General features: G+C 34.7%; 2 protein-coding genes across 4 annotated transcripts; both read right to left on the bottom strand.

The window, feature by feature from the left end:
* Positions 1-1,842: 1,842 nt before the first annotated feature.
* RPL18 (ribosomal protein L18) lies at positions 1,843-5,475 on the bottom strand. Its single transcript, XM_086438506.1, has 5 exons — positions 5,334-5,475; positions 5,157-5,246; positions 4,934-5,062; positions 4,648-4,830; positions 1,843-2,203 (listed from the first exon to the last, which is right to left on the bottom strand). Exons 1-5 carry the CDS (start codon positions 5,334-5,336, stop codon positions 2,045-2,047), a joined length of 564 nt encoding a protein of 187 aa, XP_086294632.1. The 5' UTR covers positions 5,337-5,475; the 3' UTR covers positions 1,843-2,044.
* Positions 5,476-7,895: 2,420 nt separating this feature from the next.
* Positions 7,896-15,383, bottom strand: LOC147403054 (pseudouridine synthase and archaeosine transglycosylase (PUA) domain-containing protein). 3 transcript variants are annotated; one of them, XM_086438509.1, is made up of 9 exons: positions 15,228-15,383; positions 14,604-14,685; positions 14,409-14,476; positions 13,082-13,179; positions 12,532-12,668; positions 12,218-12,285; positions 10,278-10,341; positions 9,242-9,306; positions 7,896-8,550 (listed from the first exon to the last, which is right to left on the bottom strand). In XM_086438509.1, exons 1-8 carry the CDS (start codon positions 15,236-15,238, stop codon positions 9,289-9,291), a joined length of 546 nt encoding a protein of 181 aa, XP_086294635.1. In that variant the 5' UTR covers positions 15,239-15,383; the 3' UTR covers positions 7,896-8,550; positions 9,242-9,288. The 3 variants fall into 3 exon arrangements, with proteins under 3 accessions (XP_086294635.1, XP_086294634.1, XP_086294633.1); XM_086438508.1 differs by lacking the exon at positions 7,896-8,550 and adding an exon at positions 8,631-8,856; XM_086438507.1 differs by lacking the exon at positions 7,896-8,550 and having other exon boundaries at positions 8,858-9,306.
* Between the last annotated feature and the right edge of the window lie 1,616 nt (positions 15,384-16,999).

Here is a 16,999-nt window from a genome sequence, read left to right as displayed (position 1 = left end):
TGCATTCAAGATATCAATTAAAAATTTCTACATCTATTTTATCTATTCGATAAAATATTTTAGAAAGAAAATCCACCAAACCAATATAGAATAGTCATCAAAACCGATCCATAGAATACACAAAATTATTAGATTTTTTTCAAAAAAAAATTTGTAAAATTCTACAAATTAGGGGTTACCCAATTAAATCAGTGAATCGACGATTTCTTGATTAACTATGGACTATGATAAAAATCTTGGATGTCATCAATTCCTCAAGATTTACCCTTAACAATCGATCTCATTTATTCTTAATATAAAAAAATGATAAATAAATATAAAAAAATTACATAAAAAAATTATAAAATAAAATATAAAAAAATAAGATTTGTTCACGGGATTTATCCCAAAATCAGACTACGTCCCTAGATAATAAATAATCATTCCACTATTCTTGAAACTAATAAAAGATTTACAAAACCTAATCTCCTCTGCCATTTTTCTCCTCCCAAGAACTTCATTCTTCTACCTAATAATTCCCTAAAATTATTCACGATTCTCTACAACATCTATCACTATCTTGAAATAAAAATTCTCTAGTCAATTAGGAGACTTTCTATTTTTGGACAAAATTACAATCTTAACCATATAAAATCTAATCTAAAATATATCAATCAATACCTCAAAATACGCATTAAACCAGCTACGTGACTAAAATTTTCCTTATTTACACGTCTACTATCAATTTTACCCTCTACACTCTCCACCTTCAATTTTTTTATTTTTTTATTTTCAACACTAAAACATCAAACAAATAAGACTTCTCGAGAGCTTGAAGATGTGGGTATTGATAAGAAATCCAAAATGATTTTCTTTTTTTATAAACTTTGATATTTTTACAAAACTTTCCCAAAATTTTCAGAATAAACTTAATTGATGATCCCTTAATAATTAATAAATCCAAACTTCCTTACTATGATCCATGGTACAAGAATTAGAGAAAAATCCTTTTGGAACAAACCCATTAGAAATTATAATTTTATGCACCTTGCATAAAACCAAAAAACAAAAAGGATTGAATTTACGGAAAAAAATGTCATCTTTTTAGTAAATTAAATCTTGAAAACAGAGAATTGTGTTATGTATCTAATTATTAAATTAACACATGATTATTAAAATCATAATGAAGATAGATAATGATCTCATTCAAGGGAGATCGGACCGAATTATCAGTCACCAAATCCAATTAAGAACTTCTCAATTGCATCCCTGCTTTTACTGACCAATTTACTCAACTATTACAATAGAAATAATAAACAAACTCATTCTATTAACTTGAACAAAAAATATATATAATAATATAATTTTGATAATTATCAAGAAAACGCGATCAAAGTTATACCTTTCTACAATTCCATGATGGGAGATGTAACCGTTTTGAGTAAGAAAAACCCCTTTTCAAGGGCTTAATCAATAAGAAATTGAAAGAAAGAAACCAACAAAATAGGATAAAACCACACTACTTTCAGCTAGAAACACATTTTTTGGCCCACGTTCTGCAGCCCATCTTCATATTTGTACAAACAAGTCATTTCGGAACAATTTGAAGGGAGAACTTTGAGAGCAATTCTTGGCTTTACAGATACCCCAAACAGACATAGTCTCACTTTTAGGGGAGAAACATGATTAAGCAGATTACTAAAGAAACAATCCTATTAATCCAAACCCAAATGCAACATAGGATTCTAGAATCCAAACCAAACGCATTGAAATCAACTATGTTCACATGTGGATTCATGTCATCCACACTACAAACTTATATCAAAGTGCTGATGGCAATATAAATTAATTCATGGAGTTCAATGATCGAAGAATGAGTTCCAATGGTTATTTAGAAAGACCGCACACATTTAAGTTTTATCACAAAGATCCACAACAAAAAAGAGAAGAAATGAAAACACTCAACTCCTAACAGTAACAAAAATAGAACCCAGAACAGATTCATAGACTGACCCCTCACTTAAAACTAGATAGTCTGTGAGGGAGAGAGAGCACGACAAATACCTTAATTCCTAAAACCTCTGCTGTTCCTTCTCCCTCTAGCTTTTTCGAATTTCCTTCCCTTTGAACGCACATAGGGCTTGGTATGGCTGTGTGGCACTCCAGGAGCCTTACCAAAGTGCTTCACTGCTTCACGAGCATTCTTTGGACCTCTGAGGAGAACCTGAAAAGCAAAATGCATGAAAAGATTTGTTATGGTTGGGGTTCTCTCTTTTCTCACTACCAAATCTTATGAAGAGCACTAGGGATATTTCATTAAAAGTAGAATAGAAACAGCATCACAAACATGACACAAAACTACACTTTCATTAGAAATATTCAAGCCTGCAGACATGGAAATATCTAAGAAGAAAAAATTATACATGATCGTTGGCAGTAAATAAACTTTGGTCAATAATAATTCAAACTTAGGACAAGAAGAAAAGACCAAATGTTCAAGCTAAACTATCATAATAATGTGATTCGCCAAACCATACTGTAAATTTTCTTCCAAAAAAAATTAACTTGACAAACATATCCGTCTTGAATATTATAGGTATGGCTACATAAACAGGAGTAACCCTGAAATAATCTTTATCATGGTTGTTATCGTTTTCAATCTTTCCGGCTTGATTCTATGGAATCAAGGTAGAAAAGATTAGAAAAGTCAGTCATTTGTGATTGCAGATGAAGGATTCATCAAAAAGTACAGAATTAGTAGATTTGATCTCTATACATATATACAAGAAAGGTAATCAAAAGAGAGGTGATTTATTTCATTAATTAGGGGCCGTGCAAAATGAACGTCTCATGGACAACAATGACTATGAGAATGAAGGAATCCTCTTTTCCACTCTGATTCATCAATAACAAATGTTGTTTTCTGTTCGGTTACTTCAAAAGTGGCTGCTTCAGTTTCAGTCAGTCAATTTTTTTACATTCCTTTCTCATGTATCATCAAACTAATGTCACTTTCTTGTGGACATCCTAGTTGGTCTTACTTAGATATTGAGAAATCTACTAGTTTATTCAAACAAAAAAAGAACACAAGATATCAGGAAATCTCATTGTTATTTACTTAAATAAGCATGAAACATGTGCTTCGATATCCATCTTACTTTAGTCTCCAAAGATTATTCCAATAAATATATGTACCAAACTTTTGTATACAAGTGAAACAGTATCATATACAACAAATAAATAAACACATAACCCCCATAATACTTGTAACCACCAATTTCACCCGTGAGTCAAAAGCAAAAACGGTGAAACTTTTCTTGGATAATAATCACTTTCATTACCAAGTTTTGGTCAAAAATAAAAATAAAAAAACCTCACGAAAGTAGCAGAATAAACAATGCAAAAAATGTGAGGTATAACCTACTCTCTTTCTATAGAGATGTAAACTTATCACTTCCAAAAACTCCCTCTCTCTAATAAAAAGATCTTCACAAATCAAATTCTTGAAAATTGGCAATAACATACCAAGAACCAAATAATTCAAGCTTGCACCTTTATAAAGGTCTTCATTCCCTATTTCAATCTTGATGAACCCTCAACAACGCCCCCAACCCAACCCCAGTTGAAGTACATAGGATACTATCAGTTCACCTTGAAGTACCTTAGTTTTCAAGTAGAATACTTACATATATAATGGAAAAATATCATCACCAAAGCCGTATCCCAAAGATTTCAGGTTGGCTAAACGAATCATGTCCCTCCGTTCAAATTTTTCCATCCCTAAAAACGAATCATAAATTTCAAGACATCCAACGGCTTTCTCCGAACTGGTTATCATCTTGCAGATGAAACCCAATTCATAGAAGGACACCCAAAGCATTTCCAGGTCAACATGTTTCCATCACTGCTATATAAGCACTCAAGATGCCACTACGCTAACCCTAACTCCTCGCATTTGTTAGCATAAGTTAGATGTACAATATTCAAGAATAATAGAAATACAGGTGGTTTTAACTCAAAAAACTCTCAATTATCAGTAAATCGTTCACATAAAAGATAAGAAAAAGTTCAGTTTGAATCATCCCAGTAAATTACCGATAAAAATCCAAAGGAGCCCACCTTCCACTCTTTATCATAACCGAGAACCGCACAATGTGCATGGTCCACTAAAAAAATAAAATGTTTGGTTTAATTGATTCCAAATGGCTCTTTGTTGGACAGGCAACAAAAATTATTGATTCATTTGATCAATTGTTTGATTTTGCATCATAAAAAGTTCCTTCTTCATCAATTAGTTAAAACAAGATAAGCTAAGTAGAGAAAACAAATAGATTCTAATTAACTATAAACTTACGGTGGGATCGACAAAACATCAAATTTAACACATTTTGTTTAATGCCAATGGATAAAATATCAATATAGTTATTATACAAGGGCTAAAAATAGCATATTGATTGAATGTTTCAACCAATACATTGCCGAAACATTCAATGTTTTAGGGATCAATGATTCGTATCAGTCTCAACCGGTACATTATGATTTTTATGTTGGGCAATACTGCTTTGGTTGAATCTAAAGAAACCCCACAAACCAAAACAAATTACTAACCAAATAACATAATATTCTACAGACACAACAAAAAAAAAGTGTTTTTTTCTTCTAATGTACCGTGTTCTGTCCAAGAGGAGCCCTAAGTGCAAGTTGATCAAAAGTCAAGCATTCTCCACCAGCTTTCTCAATCCTGGCTCTTGCCCTCTCTGTAAACCTCAAGGCAGTAACTTTCATTGCAGGGACCTCGTAAACACGAGTGTCATCTGTAACTGTGCCAACAAGTACTGCGATCTTACCCTCCTGAGAGAACAAACCAAGACCAATAAATACAAACACCAACACCAAAGAAAATCGAGAGAGAAAATCAAAGAGAAGCTAAGATGGTGAAAAAAAAAAAAACCACCTTTCCTTTCATGAAGCGAATAAGTCTGGAGAGAGACAAAGGGGCTTTGTTGACCTTGCTCATGAACAGACGCTTCAGTATGACAGCATTGAATTTGCTTCCAGTCCTCCTCACCAGAAATCGATATAGCTGATCATCACGAACACATACACACATGTGAAGATGGATTGATTGATAGAAAGAGAGCGATTATGGTTAGAGTGAGTGAGTGAGTGAGTGAGACCTTGACGAGGAGCTTGAGATAAATATCATCAGATTTGGGGGCAGTCCTTTTGGTCTTCTTGCTTTTGCCTCCTGCCACCAAATCGATACCCTGCACTCAATAGAAACCAACAACAGAAGCAGATTCAGAGAGATGGGTAAAGAAGAGATTAGGGTTTTGGTGAAGGATGAGAATTACCATAGCTAGTGATGTTGCAGATCTTCCTCTTCCTCGCCGCGGCTATGCTGATGTTTCAAGGACTCACCTTTTCCTACTTCTAGGGTTTTATTATTTGGAAGAGGGATTCTATTACCACACTAACGTTTACTAAGAGCACCCCAAAATGTGTGCTAATTTTTCGATGATTATTATTTCTTTTTTATTGGGATATTCTTAGTAAAAGTTGGTATGGCAATGTAAACTGATCCACCGAGCGCACTATCTAGACTCATGAAGTGTGTGAACTCATATGTAACATCTTCCCACACGTAATTCTATGTATCCAGAGAATATATTACGAATCTAAAAAGATTAATCTCAACCGTTCGATCTCACGTACGAACGGTTGAGATTATGTGTGAACATACGAGTTTACTTTCTTGAGTCTATGGATCTCACCCAGTTAGGTTAGAATGAGTCCGACTTTGAAGCAGGCATCAACTTCAAATTTTGAAGAAACCCTCCACGTAACAAGACACGTGGCTTTTTGAATTTATTTTACACCCCTACATTCCAAATTTTTTTGAAACACCTCCTTGGAAATCCCACTTGTGAGGGTTTCTTCAAAGATTTTCCGATTAGAATCCTGCGCTCCCACGGGAGAAAAAGTATACGAATGAGCACATTAACCTTTGGATTTGAACTCACATCTCGATGTTTAGTAACAGCAATTCGCCTATCATGATGAGAAACATTTTCCTGACTAACTTAGTAAGATTTTAAACCGTACTAAGGATCATTTTAATCAAATGGATTGCCACATCAGAATTCCAACACCACAGCCCTAGAAGTTTCTTCAAAAAACTCAGATCAAACAAAAAAAAACATTTTCGTTTGAGCACTAATTGAAATCTTTTAAATTAGATTGCTACTGAACTTTCACATAACTTCCAAATTGAAAATTGAAAGTCCTTAGTGAAAATTAACCTGGTTTAGAGGGATAAAAAAATATATCAAAGTTCAAAGAATTTTATCCTCTCATGTTTTTTTTCATGCCACAAGGTGAGCTCAACGACCCTTACTAAGGCTAGTTGGACTTTATCATGATCAATAATGCTAAAGAGAGAAAGGTTTTCTTTGGTTCAAATTCAGGTTTGGAGTTCGTGGTTTGTCAATCTAAAATGAACCCAATATGTGTTTTGGGTTGGCTTTGGCTTCCTAATTCAATTCACTAGTTTGGTTCTCTTGTGCATATATAAATAAAGTATACAAGTTATATTATTAAATTTTTGAAGTTAAATAAAAATAAATCAGTAAAATTAACTAAATTTTAAATATGAACAATGAACGGAAATAAATATCAATTAAAAAAAATATTTGATCTGTTGAACCCAATCAAAATTCAGTGATTTCATAGTTTGCTTGATTTTACAAAGCCAGTACGGTAAATAAAAATAAATTAGTAAAATTATCTAAATTTTAAATATGAACAATAAAAGAAAATAAAAATCAATTAAAAAAAATATTTGATTCGTTGAATCCAATCAAAATTCAGTGATTTCATAGTTTGCTTGATTTTACAAAGCCAGTACGAACCGTACCACGATCTAGTTTTCTTCATACCAAATCCATAATTGTATGGGCACCTTGTTTGATACTAACCATTACATTAAAACCCCATCAAACCATGTGACACATTTTGGACCCAATTATGAAGATTTGATTGGCACCCCTCTTAGGATTCCACATGACACACAAAAAATAAAAAGCCTTTGAGCATTTTGCATTTTTCCATGAGTTATTTTGAGCCATTGGATTTGAATTTTTCTTTTGGTGCTTTGAGTTGATGAATGCAAAATAACAATTAAGCTGGTTTTGACGCGTAGCGACGTGGGACGAATTTCATGGTCCGTTACATCTTCCTTTCAATCACTCCAAAAGCTTAGGGCCACAATTTTTTGGCCCAGTGGCCCATTGACTTCTCCAAGTCACCTTGTCTCAGATAAATCATATCATTAAAATCAATTTCAATATTAAAAATAATAATAATAATAATAATAATAATAATGTTAATGTTTAAAATAATTATTTCTTTTACTTATAATAAACTGGATTAATAATTATGATCCTGGCTTCAGCATCTAATTGAGTTTCATAAATTTGCCATTATTTCAAAATATCAGGCTAAGTGAGAATTTAAACACCAAGATTCACACCTCTACAGATGCCTCATAGCACCTTTTCGATTCTTTGATCCATCAACATCTAACCCTACTCTTACCCAAGGGACATCCATATCAAAAATCACATTGATTGGTAATTTCTCTTTCACTCAAATTTCTATCAAACAAATAAAAATAATATCAATGCACTAGTTTGTAGTAGGCCGAGTAGACAAACGGTAGGCTACCAAGTAAATTAGTGATATTTAACTTGGGTGTAGTGGCAAGGGCCTCCCTCCAAATGGGAGAGGTCCAGAGTTCAAACCCCCGTTTAGGCCACCTTCAGAGATTTATCCTAGAAATTACCTGGTGCATGTGAGGATGGGCGTGGGGGGACCGCATGTGCACCAAGGATTAGTCATATTTGACTGCCAATTAATAAATGCAACCAAATTATATGGACTCAAATGTGCATTTTTTTTTATAATAGCATGTCATTGAATGCCCTTAATTTTACAATCTGAACTTAAGAGGTCGGCTGGATTGGGGACTGTTACAGTAGGTTACAAGGACTACATAGCAAGTTATGGCAACTTGTCAGTGATGCGCCAACCTTTAAACTAAGAAATGATTGACAGATCCTTATTAGAGCAGGTGAGGTCCTCATCAGAATCCCAATCCTTGATTTGTCTAGGTCCTAAGTTATAGGATCAGAACGGATCCAATTTCAGGTCTGAATTAATTCACCCATTAGGACCCCCCCAAGATGATAAACCTTCATGAAATCACAAGTGTTTTGGGGCCATTTGTTATGCTCTCTTTTTTTGCCCAAATTCCAAAAAAATGCCTCATTTCATGTGGCCAAGCTCATCAGATCAATCACCTTGATTGCAGATATCTTCTATGTGGATCTTTTGGTGGGTCCAAATCCCCATAAGCCATTGGTACATGAAGTAGCATCAGTGGACCATACCATTTCTTTCTTTCGTCCTTCCTCTTTTTTTCTTTTCTTTTTTACTTTTACTTGTTCCTTTTTGACCATGTTGGCTTGGATAAAGAGAAGTTGAGAAACCAAGCTGATGCTTTGATCATGACTACATGCATCATGGAAAGGTCAGAGCAACGACAGACATTAAAATCCTACATGACCAAATTTTGAGATTCTGCGACAGCATGCAGGAATGGGAAAAACTTGACAGAGAAGCATATGACAAGATTTAGGTATCAGAATTTCAAGAGTTTAAAAAATAAATAAATAAATAAATACAGGATATCTGCACGGCCTATGTTCTATTTTGAAGTTTGTGTATCAAGCATGAGCAATTGGTGCCAACAGTGAAACCCGGCATTGATCAAGGGAGTTTTAACTTTTATGTCCATCTATGTAGAGTTGGAGACCACTACACCAAAGAAGCATAAAGGATTAGGCTTCCAAAATTGTATTGTGCTTCAAGAAATGCCCAAACTTGGGATACATATGAAAGCTCATACTACGGAGCAAAAACAAACCTATGCTAGAAAAGGATTAACTGTGAACTGTATTAACTGTGAAAAGAGGAAGTTTTACATCAAACTTCATTAACTGGATCACCAAATGCCAGAGAAATAATGAAAACCGGGGAATGGGGAACTCCCATTCCAACATTTCTTTTTCTCTTCCTATTCGAACCAAAACAAAAACAGATCAACCTAGATGATCCAGCCACCACCCTATTCTGTAATCAGAAGCTTGGACTACTTGCATCAAGAACTAAAACCATCAAGTGTTAATGTGTATCAACTTACAAGTACATGGCATAAATAACTCTTGTAGGAATGCAGCTGGCAGTTCCTCAATCCAGTCGTTCCATCTGCAAAATAAGACAATGAACAACTTAAACATCCATTATTTTTAAATTTCTTGATAAGGAAATCTTAACTTCGCAGTTTTCGACTAGTTAAACTGGTTCAGGAAAATTGAAACTGGTCAATGGAAATAAACTTATAAATCATAATAGATGCATTTTATACCGTGACACCCCATTAATGTAAGTTGACCAAGGTGGACCCCAAACCCACAGCTATAACTGTGCCTTGCACATTTTAATTATCATTGGAATGGGAAACAACTACGACAAAAATTAAAAGTTGGGGGTAGATCCCCCAAGCAAGGAGCAGGTAAGGGTATAGGTCAAAGAAAGCGAGTCCCCTAAGTTCAGAACACCTACGGAATATACAAGTGTGTCCTTGAGAGGTCCCAATCTCATCATATACTGTTATTTCATTTATACGCATTACTGTTTCTTATGATTCACTTCAAGTTGTCCTTTCTTACAATTGAAAGATAAGGTTTGAGCAGCAGCAACGACACTTTATTGTTGGAAGAGACTAGGTAGTCAATAATCACACTTGAGAAGGCTAAATACAGCCTGCCAGCTTCTTCTCATGGACCTCAGAAAGAGGACAAAAAGTTCATCATTGAAGCCTTTTCCCAGAGGTTTGGGGTCAGCTAGAAAGAGAACACCAGGATGATCGGAAATATTTTCAGAGTAAGAGATGGAGAAAGGGAGAGAGAACATATAAGTTACAGGGAAGTATATATAAAGAATCTAATGTTATAGTATTGCATCCCATTTTCTCTCATCTGACTAGTGTTTCACTTTCGAATTCTCCAGTTTCAAATTTCATTTTGCAAAGGCTTCCTCTTCTTCATCATAATTATTTCAGTATTTCCCATCAACAATATCTTTTGCAACTCATTCTAAAAACCTATTACAAATAGAGAGATGTGGGATACTTACGAGAAAAAAGGGAAACAGGTGAGAGTTTGTTACAAAAATACCTTCCAAAGGCCATCATTGAGATAGTGCATGTTATCCACCCCAATTCCTTTGTTGATAGCCCTTCTGCAATAACGAATAAAGTGATATCTTCCATATGCAAACCAAAAGAAGAGGAAAAAAATAAAATTATTTACAAAGCAAAGAGGAAAAATCCATTTACTGCAAAAGATAGAAGAATATTTTCTTCTTGCTCTTTTTTTCCTGACGTGGACAGCCAATAGCAAGATATTGTTCCAGATAAAAGCGGTAAGAAAGAATATAACAAACAAACATAATAACTAAAATACAATACTTGTAATGAGGCCATTCCAAAAATAACAACCTATCACCTCGAGGTTGACCAACTGACATCTTGGTGAATATATACAACAGGAGCAGTGGACAGTCATGGGAAGGTTATCATTTGCAGATATAGATGTCAAATGCCGGGGTGAGAAAGCCTCCAACCACATCTTCCTTTGGTCTATACTTCGGAAATGCATTTTTAAAGTTACATCAGACTTCAAAAGGCAATATCTTACCAAGTGGGGACAACGAACAAAATCAGCTTTTCAGAGGATGTTTGACATGGGAGGACTCTCTGAAAAAAGAGTTTCATATTTATACACTACTTCAAACTCCAAGGAAGCCATATTCAAAGTATCGTTGGAAATTTGAAGGTAGACACATGCTTGGGACTTTGGGCTTCACATGAAATGTCGATTATTGGGAAATGGAGGTTTGAGGAGCTTATTAGGAGTTCTGTAAGAGAAAAGGTGTCCTGGGGAGGAGAATAGGAGCATCTTGAAATGAAGCACTTCCAACACTTGTTCCCAAGGATTACAGCATAGCAGACTTGTCTTTTCTGGCCAGGAAGCAGGGGTGTAGCAGCTCCCTTTTAAGTAGCGTTCTCTATAGAGTGAGACCTATCACACTTGTTGTTTTTCTTCCAAGTTCTATATTGTCTTTGCTACTTTTTTTTTTCTTTCAATAAACCTCTATCAAATAACATGTTTCCTCCATGAAACAAGGAGCCATACAGCACTATTCAATGAAGTCCAAACATCCAGCTATGTTGGACCACCAAGGATTCCCACTATGTACATTAAAAGCACTGCTTGTTGAAAAACAACATTTTTTTTTTTTTATAAGTGAAAACCAACATAATTATATTTTACAAACTTTCAAAATTTTAATTAAGAGACTACTTTGACAGCTAAAAATAAGGAAAAGTCAATTGAGATAGTTTGTGCAACAAATACCAAAGAGACAGTGCCAGTGAGAAGGAGCGAGCAGGTGAAAGGTTCAAAAGGGAATGGGTTGGGCTGGCGACAGCAGAATTGAAAACATCTGATTATCAGAAGCCGTGACTTTTTATAGGTTTTAATGGAGGAGCAAGATTCATGCAAAGAACGCATATATTTGGGATAAGTCTTTGATGACAGCTATGAATGATATTCCGCAAGTTCATATTTTAAAGCTCTTTAAGTTTTTGAAAGAACACAAGGTGCATACTTTCATTGAATCCAGAACCCAAATGAGCAACTATATACAGGTCTATGATTTGTACAATGGAATTACATTCCTCTGAATCTTATTATATCTTAAAAGAACATCATTTCTTATTTTATACACAAAATAATCTGATGCTACAAGGGAGCTTGTTTCCCTCGTAATACAAAGCAATTATATCATCACATGGAAATCCCACCAATTGCATAATAAATCTCACTTTTTTCAAACTAGAATCAAGTAAAAACTTCCTTCCTAATAGTCCACTTGTGTGTCACATTGGTGTACAAATATTTAAATGAAATCATACAGATCATCTGACTGCAAAAAAAATTTATTTATTTTTTGGATAAAGATCTGACTGTAAAAGTTTCATATAGAAGATAATATTTATCAGATAGGTAACTGAATAGTGACTAATATGATCCGAACAAAGAAAGCAACTTACATATCTTTTGCAGACATTTTTGTAAAGCCAATAGCAAGAGCATGCTGCTTCCCTTCAGCCATTACAGCCTGGAGAATTTATAGGTCAACAAATTAACAAGATATGGGACAAACTAAAGTTCAGTTCCTTCAAATCATACCCTTGTAGATATGAAGAATAAGAAGGTTAATTATGATTATAAATATAAATAAATAAATAAAGAAGGGTCGATAGCCCTGAAGATCTGTTATTATACAGGAGTCCTATTCAAAGAAAACAGATTATTCTAAGTGTATCATAATAGAAGGCTAGTGGACCAATGTCACGGTTCATACCACAGGAGTTTCTTCCAACACCTCATCATCCAATGCACCACCAGGGGATGTAAGACCAGGACACATTATGTTTGCGCCAGCAAGGACAAATTTAATGGCACCCCTATCCACTTGTAGTTTTTTCATTATTTCAGGATCTGCAAAACATAAGGTATTAAAGAACAAGGGGAAGACAGATACCATGCCTCCAAATTAATTGGAAGTTAGAAGTGACCAAGAAGTTCTCTTTTGGCAGCTTACGAGTGTTAAATGGGAGTATAACCCTATTGACTATCTGGTTTTCCAGACAATCTCCCCACAAACCTTGGGAGAGTTTGTCTTCAACCAAATTCAAATAAACGATATACATATATCAAGCACAACTGTACAAGTCAGCCTTTATTATTCCCTCTCATAATTAGACATGTAGAATCAAGCTAGCACTGCTCCAACATGACCATGCCATCCCAGAGCAGAAAATCCACAAACCAAGCAGTTATAAAGCAGTGAAGGATTTTCTATATGGAAGGCATAATTAATACCAGAATATTTGGTCAAAGAAATACTTTACATTGATGAAGAAGCCGTAGTGTAGGCATGTAAGGGCCATCACGAATGTTGAAAAACAATGGCACATTGTTGACCAGAACCAGATTCAGATGATTTTGACTAGAGGAATAAAATAGAAATTTGTCATAAGCAACTTTGAGGTAAATTGGCGGAACCACATGACCAGCAAAATGCAAGCTAAAAAGATGATAAACAGCATACAGAATCCATTAACGACAAACATTAAATATTCCTTGTTCTTAATCATTATTATTGAAAACGATATTCCTAACAGTCAACAATATAATGTTAGAGACGGCAAGAATTGAAGATTCATGAAAGTTCTTAAGTCCTGGGTTTCTAAACATTTACGATCATGAACTAATTTATGGAAGTTAAATGGTTGGAATGGCCCTGTTTTTGATATCTGGGGCTCCTTTCTATTTAAAAACAAAAAAACAAATGCAAATGTGCCCCATATTAAATGCAATGTTGACCCAGGGAAAACAGTAATGATCTTATTCTTTTGCTGATATGTTCTTTTGCAGTCCTTCAATTTGGTCTTGGATAACAAAATAAGGATGGTCTGTAATTGGTGTAACAACTACTCAAACTGAATGGAGTGGCAGCCAGAATCTGTCTCTTGATAGTCAACCATAAAAGTCTTGAGAGAAGTCTTTGGCCAACAATTTGACCATGTACCAGTGCCATGAAGTTCTCAGGTAGAGTCACCAAGTCTCAACTCTCAAGTATCATTCTTCGAGGAAGCTAACATCTCTACGTCCATGGATCCTCTCCACTTTGACTGGGTAAGAGCTTCATAGTTGGATGCAGAATGACAAAGAGTTTGCACAGAAAGAAGATAAAGATTGATACCTCAGAAATTAATTAGTATAGATGCATGAACTTGGATTTTCTGAACAAAAATACAAAAAACTAGATCACAAATAGATGTCTCAAGAAGAACAAACTAAAAAAGATGAATCCTATAGCGTGTAGTTCATTCATACTCGATGGTCTCTTCAAGCATCATTTACAAACACGGTGTATGAGCACCACAATTTTTTTATCCATACTTTCGCATATTTCAAGAGTACTATTCTCCTTTTTGGTCAATAAATCGGCACGAGTAAATTTTAATTGAGAAACATTATCTTATGCACATCCAACAAGGCTTATACTGGTAAAACCGAGTCATAAACTGACTATAAAAAACAAATTTGAATTCGATTTTAAAGAATCAGCAACCAATGTACTATCAATTACATAGCCAACCAAGAAATTAAAATCGATAAACATAGGAGGAAAAAAAAAGTAAATGAACCGAGAAAAAATATGTGTGAACAAACCATTTAGCGACAATGAGGGGTGATTTCTTCGGAAGCAAATCATCCAACACAGGTTCCAAGCCTGGGTACTGCAAATAAAAAAAAGTGAGAAGTCAAGAACCACATATGAAGTAAATTCAGCATTCCCACTTCCATGGTTCCTAAATTTACAAGTTCAAATTAACGGTAAATCAATAACACAGTTATAATCCAAACCTCATCTGCAATACTTTGCCGGATCTTGCGTTGTACAGATGCCTTCACTTGATTTTGGGAAGATACATCTTCATAGGAAAACCTGCAAAAGATGAAAACTTGATGACACCATAAACAAATAGTGATTGAGATGTCGAAAGTTAGAAAAAAATTAATTTCCCTGGGATGTTATAAATGAATTTCTATGAAATCAGAAACACTCCAGTATAAAAAGGATGCAATTTGGGAATTTCGCTTGTAAAATATCCAAAAATAGGTTTCTTTTTTTGGGCATTTTGAATCATGAAATCCAAAATGAGATCAAAATAGCTAGAAATATTGAAGGATTACAAAAAGATGCGATAAATATTTAATTATCAAGCTACATTCCCGTATTAATCGATTGAAACTATAACCGACAATACATAGATCATGCAATACAAATCATTGGAATCAAACACATCAAAGCCCTAATTCTATATCAAATATTGAAAAAAGACACAGAAACCTCGTTAAAACCACGATCCACACATCTACACATTAAAGATCCCCGAAATGATGAAAGATCGAATAAATGATACCTAAGAAGAATCGAAAATCAGAAAAAATAAAGAAAACGACGATCAAAAGAGAGGAAGAACTCACTTCTTGAACATGTTTGCAGGGGCAGAAAGAGAGAGATAGAGTTTGCTTCCTTATTACGGTCCTAGGCTCATAGCAGCGTGGTTCTTAAGCGACACTACTAGCTCATACACCGGTAGTGACCCTCTATAAACTGAAGAGTAATGATATCTGAAGCCCCCATCTAACATACGCCCCCGTACGCTCACTGAGGTGGCATTTCTTAGAATCACGTTTTTCTTCGAGATACACAACAGAGCATTTTTATGGAGATGTCACATTGTGTATCCCAAAGAAAATCTGTGATTCTAACACATGTCATATCAGGAAACCTAAACAAAAATAAGTTCAATTGTTCCCAATTTTCAAAAGACTAATAATTGGAATCGAGAATTTTCACTCCTTCTATACGTCGATGTGGTAAGTTTACATAATCGTTGATCTTTTTCCCTTGTGTATCTCAAAGAAAAGATCTATGATTTGTGCACTTGCCACGTCAATCAAGTAAAAATTTTCGAGTTAAAATCTCGTGTTTCTTTCCTATCTATCCAAATTGGACACTGTGTTCAATACTGTGATGACGTGCCATTAAAGATCTATTACTAAAGGACTAATGATAAAACAATCTTTAGTTCTATGCTTTTGCCACATCAGCTGCGTACAGACAGCATATGTTTGTGTGTGAGGTTATCACGACTCTCACTAAAGACTAAACGAGTTGGGCTGCAGTGACTTTAAATTTCACGTAGATTTAACACTCGTGCTGACATGGCTTGAAGTGCACATAAAACCATCTGTGGTTCCGTATACGACAAAGTGTGAAATCGATGTAAAATTTAATGTCACTTCAGTATTTAGCAGTAGTGTTACCAAAAATAAAGACTAGCCATGTCCAGCTGTTGCATTCAGATATAGATATACATTTTTACCACTATGACAAGACTCATATGCAAACTAATTGGGCTTTGTTGCCTGTGATTAGATTTATAAATGAAATTGCTACAGTGACTGGAATTAGCATTGTGTGCAGTGAACCATCAATTTCTCTCAAGTGTATAACACTTCTATCTCAAGAAAAGCGTATTCAATTTATTCACACATAAAAACACCCTACAAAAAGGGGAGAGTTCAAGTCCTAGCCTGGCTTACTAGTATGTGTGATTTGTGGGGGTATCACATGTATCAGTGAGATTTGGGCAGAGATATGGTGTTCCAAGAGATCAATTGTATCATTTCTGATGGTTGGACTTATAGGTTCGAATATCACCAATTTACTTTCTCTTTTTTTTTTTTTGCTTTTTTTAGAGTAAAATGGTCCATCCTCATGATTTTAATATATTTACATGAATTTCAAACACGTTTCCCCTTGATTGTCAATCTCGTTGAAGGTCATTTTAGGGATTTTCCTCCAAATATCTTTTGGTGTTTGATCCATCGATGAGCTTAAAGAGATAATCAACCAATGGTCAGTTTCATTTAAAGTTGAGATCAATGAAACCTTGTCAAAATGCATATTATTAAGAGGACTAGGAGAGTGTGTCATGTGTTCCTTTTTCGTAAAAAAATAATTGACCGATTTGGGTTTTGGGCATTACAAGCTCTTTGAGGGGAAAGGGTCATTAATTATCTCATTCTCATTGTCCAACCTCACACCTTGATGATGGGTCATATACAACGATATATCTATCATTATAGTGTTGAATTTGATAATTTATAAATTAAAGTTGTTGAACTCAATAGTAAAAAGTAGTGAGCTCGACAATAAAACTATTGAACTCGACATTGTAAATGTGATT

Source organism: Akebia trifoliata, chromosome 4 (assembly GCF_017979445.1).
Source record: "Akebia trifoliata isolate Shusen 1 chromosome 4, ASM1797944v1, whole genome shotgun sequence".
Taxonomy (NCBI): Eukaryota; Viridiplantae; Streptophyta; class Magnoliopsida; order Ranunculales; family Lardizabalaceae; genus Akebia; species Akebia trifoliata.
Note: the sequence above shows the minus strand (reverse complement) of the source record. Positions and strands in the feature narration are given on the sequence as shown.